The sequence below is a fragment of the Anastrepha obliqua genome, chromosome 4 (genome assembly GCF_027943255.1).
Source record: "Anastrepha obliqua isolate idAnaObli1 chromosome 4, idAnaObli1_1.0, whole genome shotgun sequence".
Taxonomy (NCBI): domain Eukaryota; kingdom Metazoa; phylum Arthropoda; class Insecta; order Diptera; family Tephritidae; genus Anastrepha; species Anastrepha obliqua.
Genome location: NC_072895.1, coordinates 69,468,734 through 69,482,510, shown reverse-complemented (window position 1 = coordinate 69,482,510; position 13,777 = coordinate 69,468,734). Strand labels below are relative to the sequence as shown.

General features: G+C 37.2%; 1 protein-coding gene across 6 annotated transcripts in view; it reads right to left on the bottom strand.

Annotated features, from left to right (window-relative positions):
- Nucleotides 1-13,777, bottom strand: part of LOC129245416 (uncharacterized) — a 221,507-nt gene that overhangs the window by 18,834 nt on the left and 188,896 nt on the right. For 5 of the 6 annotated variants that reach the window (XM_054883568.1, XM_054883569.1, XM_054883571.1 and 2 more), the window contains 7 exons: nt 4,267-4,364; nt 3,141-4,144; nt 2,459-2,950; nt 1,852-2,292; nt 1,336-1,760; nt 1,126-1,273; nt 841-1,054 (listed from right to left, as the gene is read on the bottom strand). In XM_054883568.1, coding sequence (XP_054739543.1) covers nt 841-1,054; nt 1,126-1,273; nt 1,336-1,760; nt 1,852-2,292; nt 2,459-2,950; nt 3,141-4,144; nt 4,267-4,364 — 2,822 coding nt within the window. The remainder of the gene's footprint in view (nt 1-840; nt 1,055-1,125; nt 1,274-1,335; nt 1,761-1,851; nt 2,293-2,458; nt 2,951-3,140; nt 4,145-4,266; nt 4,365-13,777) is intronic. The other variant, XM_054883570.1, reaches the window with a different exon arrangement.

The window sequence follows — 13,777 nt, the reverse complement described above, 5'->3', positions numbered from 1 at the left end:
ATCCTCATCGCGTGACAGTGTGGTGTGCGGTTTCTTCACGCTATATTGTCGGGCCTTATTTTTTTGGAGAAAATGGTCACACCGTTACGGTTACTGGAGACTGTTATTTGAAAATGCTGAAAGAATTGTTCTATCCAGAACTACGTCGAAAGAGAATCCCTTTCAACTCTGTGTGGTTTCAACAAGATGGGGCAACGTCTCACATAGCCCAGGCTGTTATGACAGAGTTGCGACGAAAATTTCCCAATAAACTGATTTCAAGAAACTCCGAATTTCGTTGGCCCCCCAGGTCGCCTGACCTTACTGCACCTGACTTTTTCTTGTGGGGTTTATGTAAACAAGAAGTTTTTAAAACAAAACCAACAAATTTGGATGAACTAAAACAATCCATTCGGGCAACAATTGCGGCTATTCCTGTCGCAACTCTCAAAGCAGCAATGAACAACTTTTTACTAAGATGCCGCACTTATGTCAACGAGCATGGGGGGCATTTAAATTCAATTATTTTTTAAACTAGTTAAGCTACATTTAATAAAATTTAATGACCTTCAACTTGAAAAAAAAATAAATGAATTCCATACACTAAAAAAAAGTTATTTGAGTTTCTTAATGTAGCAAAATTCATCAGCCACCCTGTACTATGTGCCACTGAGCAATATGTAAGTAACACCGGAATGACACATTGGTTCAATTTATGTCAGAGTTAGTATCAAAAAGTATAATCCAAAACAATAATCTCAACAGTGCTTATAGTAAGTCCCTTCCTCAACTCAATTGATGTGCGTTTATCACGAACACTTTTTTGTGTCGCGATTTCGAATTTGAATTCTGACTACTTACTTCTCAAATCCAACAATTTCGGTCTTATAGTAACCCGGTATACTATTTAGTATGCCATTAAATGAGTCTGAAATCGTAGCAGCCAAGTTGTTGAATTCCACTGTTCCCGGTTGTGGCGCCTCGAAGGATTCAGCTAGATTCATCAGTTTTACGCCAACTGCGTATACAAGACGATTTGGTGCTGGTGTTGCTGTATTATAAACGCTCTCGAGTTCTTAAAAGAGAAGACAATATTTGTAGAGACTCAAAAGAGAAGTTCGACTAAATGGTCGGTCGATTTAATACCTTTGCCACAAGACTTAATGCAGACACGTGTAGCCGATATGGTCGGTGTGCGCTCGTGTTTGGCCATTTTCTTGTTTACAGCATGGAATGCACCACCCAGCACTGGGAAGAATAAATATAAGCAATGATCATCCGTGAATGATAAGTCCTGCAAATGGAAAAAAAGTTTTCTTTTAGTTATCAAATTTGTTTAGCATTCAGTTATCGTACCTGCTCATCATTGCTCACACGTTTACGATCGAATTCCAGAATCGTTACACCGTACTCAATGCGTCCTGAAGGGGTACCAATTATATCCTGTCGTACATCCAATTTGGGTGCCCCGTACCCATTTATCCACGTATCCATCAAGAAGGGACGTCCATTCCGATCTACCCAACCGATGATGGCATCTGTTTGTGACATTTTTTCATCATTGCTGAAGCCAATGCCAGTCCAGGTCTTTGTATTCGACGTCTCGATGTGCCAACGCATCACATCACCGCGACCAATAGTTTCCCATTGGGCATAGTATTCACAAGTGTGGTTTTCTGGCAAGCAATCGCTGGGGTATTTCCAGTGACCCATGCAGTCGTTGTCTAGTAAATTTGTGGAGGCTTCTACCACGCCATCTTTAGTGTCAACCTTTTCCTTTTCTGAAATTGTACATAAGAGTATTTAGTTATCGAAAAAATTAAATTTTCGGGAATATACATATGTATGTATTATATATATGTAGTTGCTCACCGAAGAAATTCAATTGTGTAACGCCGCGTTGCATTTTGTGTCCGTGATATTTAAGTTCATCCGGTTGATAGAAATCTTTCACCGACGCTGTTTCTGTTTCAATTCCTGAAGCTGGAATGTGCACATAATGACCAGGTTCTTGGCCCTTCGCCCATATCACATGTGTCAATGCGTCGTCCAAGGTGTGATCAGTAGATTCAGTTGCGACGAGCTTCTTGCGGAAAATGATTGTGGTTACGCCATTTTCTTCAAAGCCCGTGCCTAGTGAAAGGTCCGATTTACCACCGTAGAATTCATCTCGGCGTGGAGTGGAACGATCACGAGTATAATAATCTCCTACACGACTGGCCATACCGCGCGCTGACCCTATAACTATATCAGTGCAATCCATAGGATTGAAGTCGAATTTTGGTGTATATGGGTTCAGTCTTAATTTCGGTTCTATAAAAGATGCAAAGAAATGGTCTAAGCATATATTTTTTATTTTTAGAAAATTAGGTAAGTATGTAAACAAAATTTGAAATGAAAGGTGCGCTATGTGCTTGGTGCTGCGTACAAGGTGCAAGCTGGGAAGTATTATGTGAATACTTAGTGCAGATATATTTACCACTTTTGTTAATAGATTGTTTGGAATTCAGCGTTTTTGTGGAATGCGGCTCCGGTTCGGATGAAGGTTCTGGTACAGAACTCGGTTCGGGCACCGAATTGGGTTCAGGCTCCGGTTCAGAAGAAGGTTCCGGCACAGAAGAGGGCTCTGGTTTCGTAGATGGCTCAGGTTCAGAATTTGGTTCTGGTTCAGACTTGGGCTCCGCTTCTGACTTTGGTTCCGGTTCTGATTTTGGTTCCGGTTCTGATTTTGGTTCCGGTTCTGATTTTGGTTCCGGTTCTGATTTTGGTTCTGGTTCAGCTTTTGGCTCCGGCTCTGTGTTTGGTTCTGGCTCGGTCTTTGGTTCTGGTTCTGAACTAGGCTCTGGTTCTGACTTTGGCTCTGGTTCCGAACTGGGCTCCGGTTCAGAAGTGGGTTCAGGTTCTGACTTTGGTTCCGGTGCAGCCGTTGGTTCAGGTTCCACCTTGGGCTCGATTTCAATGGTCGTTTCTACTATGTTATTAGTAGTTGCAAAGGGAATAGAATATTTCGGAAGTTTTTGAAGTGCGATTAATACGAGTGGGCCGTGTTTCAATCAAAATTAAGTTAAATGCTAAAGCTAATCATATTTTTGTGTTGAGTGCTTTAAGCTATATAAGTAGAATAAGAATAAATATAATAACATAAAATAGCATTAACATACCTGGTGCTTGACGTCGTCTGCGGCCTGCCGAAGAACTCACGCGATATGAAACGCTTGTCGCCACTGACGTAACACCGTTCATACCTTGAATAAGATCATCTTCATGTTTAGCCACACGTTTGGACTTAGTTGAAGCTGCTGGCTCTGGCGTTGGTTCAGAGCTTGGTTCTGGTTCAGCTGCTGGTTCTGGTTCAGCTGTTGGTTCTGGTTCAGCAGCTGGTTCTGGTTCAGATTTCGGTTCTGGTTCGGATTTGGGCTCTGGTTCAGATTTGGGTTCTGGCTCAGATTGTGGTTCCGGTTCTGATTTGGGTTCAGGTGCTGATGCTGGCTCAGGTTCTGATTTCGGTTCGGGTTCCGATTTGGGTTCGGGTTCAGCACTTGGTGCGGGTTCTGCTTCCGCACTCGGTTCACTATGCGTCAGTGTGGTCGTCAAATCACCAATATCACGTATGAGCGGGAAATTCTTGCATTCAGCATTAAGTGAATTAGGGCGCCAACCCAAACCCACCCAGGAGGTGCCATTTACCTTGAGCACAACCTCAATCTCTTTATGTTCCTCCAACAAACGCCAGTAGAGACGATAGTCTGATGACAATTGTTTCATCGAATAGGCGGTCATATCTAATTCGGTAGTCCGGTATGGTGATTTCTTGTTGCATCCAATACCATGCCAACCGAAATTACAATAACATTGTTTGCGTGGCAGTGATGTGCCCGCAAGGTCAATACACTTGCCCTGATTGCCACAGTCCTGATTAGTTGAACACTCATCTTTGTACTGACACTGTGGCCCATAATAATTCTTTTCACATTTACAACGCGATGGGAAATATTTTCCATTGCCTGAGCAAGTTTCACGAAAGTCTTTGCGATTCTTTACATCGACATCTGCGCAAGACCAAAAGCGATAGCCAGCCGACCATTCGTCGGCCTGGCGAAGCAGACGGAGCGTACAATTATGACACTCAAAATCTTTGGGTATGCTAACCTGAAAGGACTGGGCACTGGGAATAGATGAGGAAGATGAGAGATAATATAATAGTTACTTGCATCATATGTATTATATAAGTACATATATGTACATATATACGTCTGAAGAGAGTGGAGCGCTGGGAGCAAAACTTACGTAACATCAGTGCGCACGAATTCGGATTGATTGACATGCGGTGTTAAATCCAACACTGGGCGGTCGAATGCGTCAAGTAATTGTAAGCGGAAGCCACCCTAAAATTAAAAGAAGAATACAAACCAATTAGTCCTGCCATTTTTTTAATGTGAAAGCAATTAAATCTTTAATAAAAACAATGTGGGCTAACTTGTTGTACAAAAATGTCAACACGCGTTGTGTTTTGTTTTTGTGCTAAGGAAATTTTGAACTCATGCACCGCTAAAGTGCAACCAACTCTCAGGCCAAATAAATTCAGCGTCACCTTCATCATGGCTTTGTAAATCAGGCCCTAACGTGCTAAGATCAAATTAAGCACAAATCCACCTCAGGCATACAACCGTATCGTGGCGTAATTGTTTTTTTTTTGTTTTTAATTTACTTTTCATGCTTTAAATTTTCAATTTTTTCTTTTTTACTCGTACATTTGCTTATCGCACATAAAAGTCATACCGTAAAGTGTTTAAGCTTCAGTCAAGCACTACTAAAGTTCTTAGTAACTCTCAGTCATGCAGCTGGGTACTTTGGCAACGAAATGGTTCGGTCGTTACAACTACTAGATCTACATATATATGTATGTAAGTGTGTATATGCGAACATTTCTACAAAAAATCAGTTACCGTAGCTGCACATCGTAAAAGCATCTGGCTCAGTTGATGTGTTCTTGAATTGCAGTTAGAATTTTTAAACAATATATGAGAATTTCAGCGCATAGCGCCCTATAATTGCATTATTATAAATAAATATAATTATTTGTATGTGAGTTTTCGCGATAAGTAGACACTAAAACACATCCACAACGGCTGATGGTCGGTTACTGTAGAGCAGATAAATAAAAATATGCTAAGGGTGAGGGAGTATGGGAGTAATATTTCGATATACATATGTATGTATGTATATATTTGTGCTCACATTCTACAATCTTAATGAAGAGCGTATATTAAATAATGAGCCGTTGTATGTATATGTGTATGTACTTAAAGTAGTAAACAGTAAAATTTAATGAATGGGAACTAAGACAGCGTCACCTGAAGGTGAAAAATTGCCGCAATACTCGCGCCATGCACGGTTAATTAGAAGATTCAATCACAAAAAAAAAAAAATAATAATAATAAAAACGATTAAACAAAAAGCAAAGTAATAATTCACAGTTATTATAGCCAAATGAATGAATAATCCTTGAATATAACAACGAAATCGGACCTACAAGAGGGTAATTGAAGTTGTTACAATTTCCTTATCTTCTTAATTGACACACTAACTGCCTAAGTGGTTTCTCCCAAGTTCAACAAAACGTGCCAGCCGTTTCGTGCTAATTGGCGCTAGTAGAAGAAACAACAAGTGAAGTTAAGCCATTATCCAGCTGAGATCACTCCAACGTTTCTTCAGCAGTCACTGAAGCCTTATTCGTTGCACTATGTCTATGTCGCTGTAAAACTCATATAGCTAATCTTGCGTAAACCAAATGCAAAATATTTTTACTAAACGCTCCAAAAACCATATCATTATATGCTGTCGTATCTTTTATGCGTCTGAGCTTCTGGGACTAAAAATGCGTGATTTTCGATCGACGTGAGAGCAGTTTAATGCTCACTTGCCTATTCGATTCAAAGCAGCACTTGTGGAAAAGAGAAATTCGAGATGACCAAGCAAACGAAGTTCTCTACTACTGACAAATTACTGTATAACTAACAACGGTGACATGGGTGCCGAAAAGCGGATTGACTATTTGTTTGACGATAGGGGATACTTCCGCTTGCCTTCGTTCACCTCTACAACTATTCACTATTTTAATTTTTTTAGCTAGTTTAGAAGAATGGCGCCTGGCGCCGATTTAATTCTGCACCGCGTCCAATTTTAACCAGCATCAGATTAGGGAAGGCACATAACCGGGAGTCACTCTGTCTTGTTTGCTATCAAACAACTCGGAGAAATCCTTTCCTTTCATTTGACGGAGATGGTGTCGTTGTTCAGCATCATCCTAGTTTTCGAAAAAAAATATTAAATATCACAGTATATAGACAACTCTTTTAAGTGCTGCAGAAATTGAGATGCGGTGTGTAGAATATTTTTTCCTGATCTTTTCCAAGATATCAGGTCAGTCCATAAGTTCGTGCGTATTTTACTCATCATTTCACTTTTGTACGATTTTTGCATACAAAAAATTATTCGCGGAATATAACAGAACTATTTATATTTTCTTTGATATATTGTGCATTCAACAAGTGATTTTAATCGCGGATAGAAGCACGTGTTGTTAAAAAATAAAATGGAATCTTCGAACGCGTATAAAAGGCATATTTTGTATTTTTTTATAAAAGTGGTAAAAATGCAACAACTGCTGCTGCAGAAATAAACACTGCTCACGGAGAGGATACCGTGAGTGTAAGGACTGTGCAAAAGTGGTTTTCAAATTTCCGAAGTGGTAACTGCGACGTGGAGGACGCCCTCGCGCTGGTCGTCCTGAAGTCTTTAACTCCGACGCTTTGCTCAAACCCTTGGAAGCTGAGCCAAATTTGACAGTCGATATGATAGCTCAGAGGTTAAATTAATCGCATGGAACAGTTCACAGGCACCTGGTTCAGTTGGGAAAGGTTTCAAAGCTGGGAAAATGGGTCCCGCATAGATTTTCCCTCGCCAACCTTCAGCAGGGAGTGAATGTGTGTTCGCAGCTGCTGCAACATGCTTGAAAATGGTAGAGATGGCCTTCATCCCAAGAAGATAATCCTGTCTATTTGGTGGGATATGACCGGTATTGTTTACTATGAACTTCTGGAACCAAACCAGACGATAAATGCTGTTTATTATTCCCATCAGCTATGAAACCTGAATGAGGCACTTAAAAAAACGACCGTATTTAGTGAATAGACGCAAAGTTTTGTTTCACCACGACAACGCAAGACCTCATACCGCAAGGCAAACATTAGGCAAGCTGAACGAGCTCGGATGGGAGCTAATGCCGTATCCACCATACTCTCTCTCCGGATATTGCACCTTGTGATTATCACCTTTTCCGTGGATTTCAATCCCATATGAGTAACAAGAACTACTCCTCAAAAGAAGCTATAAAAAGGGATATCGAGCCTATTTTGGCTCCAAGGACAAACAATTTTTTGAGCCGGGAATTAAAAAGTTGCCTAAACGTTGGGAATACTATACATTGTAAATAGTGAAGGAAAATATATTATTGATTAATAAATACTTTAAACATCTTTTTTATTAATTTTAAAACTACCTTTAAAAAACGCACGAACTTATGGACTGATCTGATAGATAAATAGATCCATTTACCTTTTTTAAAACTAAACTAAGAAGGTCGAATCAGTTCTCAATGTTGATGTGCTTCAACGCCATGATGTATTTCAACAAAAGTAAAATGTACAAAAAGTGTCTCGGAAATAAATTCTCGAATAACGTCTATTGGCAAAAACACAAACTATTTGCGTGGGAACCCAAAAACTTTCTGACAAAATATCAAATTAAATTCGCTTTATTGCTTTTTGATAATAATATAGAGGTATGAAAAGGGATATATGCGCTTCGACCAGAATATCTGTTGTGTCTAAAAACATAAAGTGCTGGAAACTGTGGACTGTGAAAAATATTGGGCGATATAATCACAAAAAAGGGCTGTGTACAGTATTTCGTTACTCTCAGTGCGAAATTACATAAAAACGGTTAAAGTTCGGAAAATTAAACCGTCAATGGTTTGTAAAAGTTTCTATTATTTCTTAGTTTTTTGCACGGAATGAAAATAATCAGACTTTCGCTAGATGGAATATTAAATATTCGTCTAAGGTGGAATACGGAGGCGATAACATCATGTTTTATTCCGTTTATTCATTTGATTATGTCCAATACCACAGTGACATATGAGTATTAAAATTTTTATACAATTATAAATTTCCTATACTTTTGCCTCATATATCTACTGCCCTACCGATCGCTATATCGAAAACATCAAAGTTGGGGACTTATGCATATTTAACTGAAAATTTCTGCATTTGTGAGTATAGTTTTATAAGTTAAAATAAAATAATTTTCATTCACTCCACGATTACCGCATTACTACCGCATTGCTATTGCATTCGGTACTGCATTGAGTCTATAAACACTACACATTTCTTTTGGCCGCTTGCTTGGACTTCCTACTTTGTCGCTGTAAAAAATTTATCGAATTTTCTCTTCTTTCATATGTTTGTTCTGACACTTTGTAACACACAATAGACTTCACGAAGCGAACGAACTTTTTTTTAAAACGTAATGCCACCTCCAAACCGCCATATTTGGGAAAAAGATTATGTGGAAGATTTGTGGACCTTTGCACGTTGGCAATGGTGAGTATCGTAGGCGATGGAAAAATGAGCTGTATGAGCTTGTTCTGCGTTGGAAAGATCGGATAGAGAGTACTTGGCTTCACTTGGTGTGCCTAACTGGCGCCGGTTAGCACGAGAAAGAAACGACTGGCGCGCTTTGTTAAACTCGGGTAAGAGGCTAGCGGTTATCGCGGGTGGTTTCTTTTTAAGTCACATATAATTTTGACACTTTCAGCTATTTCATATGGTAGAGTGGTTCAGTAGCAGAAATGGATTGCTTCCTACTAGAATACCGTTTGGAACGTGAAAGTGAATGTTGTATTGCTGTAACAGGGCAGATTAAAACAAAAAGTTCACGAAATTTGTCATATTAATTGACTATAATTATCAGGGTTAGGGTTTAAGGCATTTGCTTATTTTGTCTGCGTAATCCTATCTGTTAACGAAATCAAGAATTACGCGTTTGACATCTTTTTTATACAAAATATAAATTCTTTTTTTTCCTTTTTTGTGCCTTTTTTGATTTTATCGCCTTTTCCGCTTTTTCTAGGTGCTTTGCCTTTTTCTTGCCTTTTTATTTATTTATTATGTATTTAAAGCCTGACAAAGTATTTTGGATTTGGCACAGCTTTTTTGTTTTACAACACTGCTCTCTACTCATCAGCTGATTTCTATTTCTTCTTCAGCTTGCGATATGATGGGTTTCTTTTTTTTTGTAGATAAAACTTGACATTTTCAAATTCGTGCGTTAATTTTTCTTCTTTCCATTATATTCTATATTTCGTGCACGAACTTCGACAATCATGTAATTAGGTGATATGGCGAGCTCAGTTGGCTTCCATCAAGTAGAGTTATACCTTTTTGTACTCAAATTCGAGAAAAGGTTGAAGCTATTAAAATATCAAATACCTGAAATCAGAAATGTGCTGCCAAGACGGAATACTGCAGGGTCCACCGATGCAGCTGTTTTGAGCTTTTAAGCATATTATATGTATTATATTTATATTCCACAATTAATCGGAAAGTTTAGTATTTCAAATAAAAAACAAAAAAATTTTTAAAATATATTGAACCGCCGTTTTTATAGTATTAAAAAAACCTGCCGATAGCACACATTTACTTATCGAATATTTTATTTGTCAATAAGCGTCATAATTTGATGGGTTGTTAGATATGTCAGTAATTTGAAGTCATGTACTTAATAAATTTGTTCAATGATTTTCAACAATACTATCTTGCTCAGGAAATACTTGTGTGTAATGTACATACTTAGGTATATATTCATAAATGTATGTACATACGTGCGTATATTTATTTTCTCAGATAATTATTAGTGTATTTTCAGGCGGCCAACAAATTTGGCCCCTTATCGAACTGTTTGACAAGTTTTCTTTTCAAGCTCTGATCAATCATGCCGTAATATGGTGATAATATAAGTAATTTAAGAGCTACTTTGAACCTGTACTACTTGTAACGAGTGATTTTTTAGATTTTATCTTTTTCAACAGTTGGTTGAAACAGCTGACGGACGTTTCGTGTTTTGTTTCACTGTCAAACATCTTCAGTGTGGTCTATAATTTAACCATGAATCGTCTTACAAACGAACTACGCTTGCAAATCGTTGAATTTTATTATAAAAATGCGTGTTCTGTTAAGAAAGTTTATTAGTCTTATGGACACATAGGGTACTTGATATAAATACACCCTTAAAGACACGCAAGCTACTTAATTTTGAGAAGTTTGTAAGAATAGCGAAGCAAAGATGGTGGAATAAACACAGTCAATGTTAAACGTGCATGATCTCTGTCCAGCCAAAATAAGCATAGTCTACACCTTCTGTGCCATTGTTCTGCCCTATCCAGACGTAGACATTTCAATGGGCTATAAGCCTGAGTGCATCTCATAGCTGACAACCGCTACAGCCTTAGCTAATCTAACCTAAATAGAGACAGAATTGGTCTTTCTATATGTTCCTGATAGGGATCAGTTTGTCTCCTAAAGAAGAACAGGTGTGAAGGTGCTTAATAATTTTTAGTGAAATATAAAAAATTTATAAAACTTTATAACTTTTATTTTTTTAAAGACGGAAATAATAATTACAAAGTTGTACCTTTTAGTTGGATAGATAAAAAGATATATTAATATCTATATGAGAAATATCCTATATATAAAGATCTATTGTACCCGATTCTCGTTACAATACCCTTTACAGCTGTAAAGCTCATATGAATTAATGTGTTAGGATGTTTTTTTGTTGTGGATGTACCTTCTACTCAAATATGAACGAGACGTTATCAATAAAACGGTCCGCGGATGACATATGGCAAAAATAAATTTTTTGTTTTTTGGTAGGACTGTTATAAGCTTACATGGCAAATTTCAGCGTGATATGTCACATAGTTTGTTTTCTGTGCTACTGTAAACAAGTCAAGCTCGAGTGTGTTCTTCGAATTTAACGATGGAAATTCAAGTTGAACAAAGAATTTGCTTGAAATTTTGTTGTTCCAACAAAATTTCGGCTTCAGACGCCTTAAAAATGTTGCAGACAACCTATGGGGACTCTGCTCTATCGCGTGCACGTGTTTTCCAGTGGTACAAATCGTTCAAAGAGGGCCGTACATCAACCAAAAAAACCACGCCAAAGTCGCTCAAAAATTAAGGTTATGCTGACTGTTTTTTTCGATTACGAAGGTGTGGTGCACTCGGAGTTCCTTCCGCAAGGCCGATCGGTTAACGCTGAATATTATTTAGACGTTTTAAAGCGTTTGTGCGACAACATTCGTCTTAAAAGGAAGGAATTGTGGGACAACAAATCATGGTTCTTGCATCACGATAATGCACCAGCTCACACATCACGTCTTGTTCGCGATTATTTGAACAAAAATAATGTTAATATCGTTCCGCAAGCACCGTATTCGCCTGATATGGCTCCGTGTGACTTTTTCCTGTTTCCCAAGCTCAAGTTGCCGCTCCGTGGAAAACATTTTGAGACAATGAAGTCATAAAAAAGAATTCGAAGAACACACTCGAGCTTGACTTGTTTACAGTAGCACAGAAAACAAACTATGTGACATATCACGCTGAAATTTGCCATGTAAGCTTATAACAGTCCTACCAAAAAACAAAAAATTTATTTTTGCCATATGTCATCCGCGGACCGTTTTATTGATAACGTCTCGTTCATATTTGAGTAGAAGGTATACTATTATATTTATGTACTTTCGTGGCCATTAGTCGGTCCACCATAGCTCGAGCTTTAAAAGATGTTTTCACAATATGCAGTGACATGTGAGTATGTCTCTAGGTACCCTCAGTTTGTTCTTTTGCAGTTGTTAAGGTGTTTAAACTTTAAGACTTTACATATAATCTACTTATAGGTATATAATAAAAGCAAATATGAAGTGGCTCAAAATTCTCGTTGATTCTTGATAAATTTTAAAACTAAAAACTTCGAATTGTCTTCGATTCAACTTCTTAGGCCGTTTACTTATTTCTAAGCAATTTACCATTTTCTACTATTATATTGGAGTCTAAATAAAAAAAAAATAAAAGTCCGTACTGCCAATACAAAATAAAAGTCCGTACTGATTTTCCATTGGCATTTTAAAATTTATTTTATTTTGAGGCATCCGACATCTACGTGAGCTGAACCGGTTAAAAAAAAAAAAAAAACAAAAACAAAATGGAACGTGAAAGGGTTAAGTTTCCAAGAACTGTTAATAATGAGAAAATATATACGTTAGAAATCTGAAACGGCTAAGATCGGGCTGAGTTATTTAACTTTTAAACTTAATTCTATATCCAAAAGAAAATGAAAACTGGCATCGAAAATCTAATGAGTTCATTATTTGGAACAAGTATTTTTAAAAACTTATTTTATTTATAAGCTCCATTTGCCGTTCGGAGTCGGCTTAAAACTGTAGGCCCCTCCATTTGTACCACAACAACAAGACGTTCGCCTCAAATAGAGGAGGAGGAACTCGGCCAAATACCTAACAGCAGTGTATGCGTCAATTATTTATTTATTTTTTTTTTTTAATTTTATTTTTACAGGCGCTAACTTTTGGAGGTAATTCGATCCAGCTCATGTACATCTTAATATTCCTAAGAAATATTTTGGTGGAAAGTAATAAATTCTGAAATTCCGATATTTCTCCGCCCAACTTTTTTAATGAGGCATTACAATCTACATTGAGCGATACGCCTATTAATAACAACAAAGTTTTCTGAACTCTTTGATAAGTTACTGTAAAGTCGATATAATTATTTAATTTTTGCTCATCAGCTAAACAAATTTATTTCTAAACAGCAAAAAAAAGTTAAATGCCTTCCGTGGAACTCCATATATCAATACTTATACTTTTATAAAGACTTATAAAAATATAATTCGTTTGAAGTAATAAAGAATATAAAAAGGATGTATATTGATGTTAATAAGTAATACAGTATTAAGTTTCGTTATTTAAGAGCAACATCTCGTTATGTGATTCAATAAAAAATGTGGGTAACCCGTCAAATAAATAATTAATGCAACGCTTTCTTTATTTAACAACTATTTTAATTATTAGTTTTATTGTAGAGAATACCCACTGCTGTTCGCCTAAAAGTGCAGTAGTTGCATTTCTATTGCAAATGGGATTGGAGAGAGTTTGAAAAGAAAAAATGCAATTCCCTTTGAAAATTCAAATTGTGTACTTATTACGCTCACTCAGTTCTGAAGTTTTGCGTATTTATCTTGACGACAATCGAAAAAGTACTAAGAGCACATATGTAGATACATATTTGTACACTAATACATGCACTGGCATGTTTCCTGTACTTGCTCCATGGATTCTCACTTTCAATGATTAGGTTAGCTGGTATTCGTACCAGGAAAAAAATCGAAAAATGAGTGAAATCATTCGCGCAAATCTATTGAGATAAATATACTTATGTGTACATATGTACGTATATATTTGCAAACTGTCATCTTGATGTTGCTAACGATAAGGTAAATAATAATATACGATTGAAGTAAATATAATATATTGTGATGGCCCTGTGACAGCCCCCCACGTTGGATATGCTGTGTCCACTTGACTCGATCTTGAGAATATTTGAGTGTGATAATTTCTGTTTTTGCCTTATTGTTGTTTTTCATTCTTATGTAAATATGT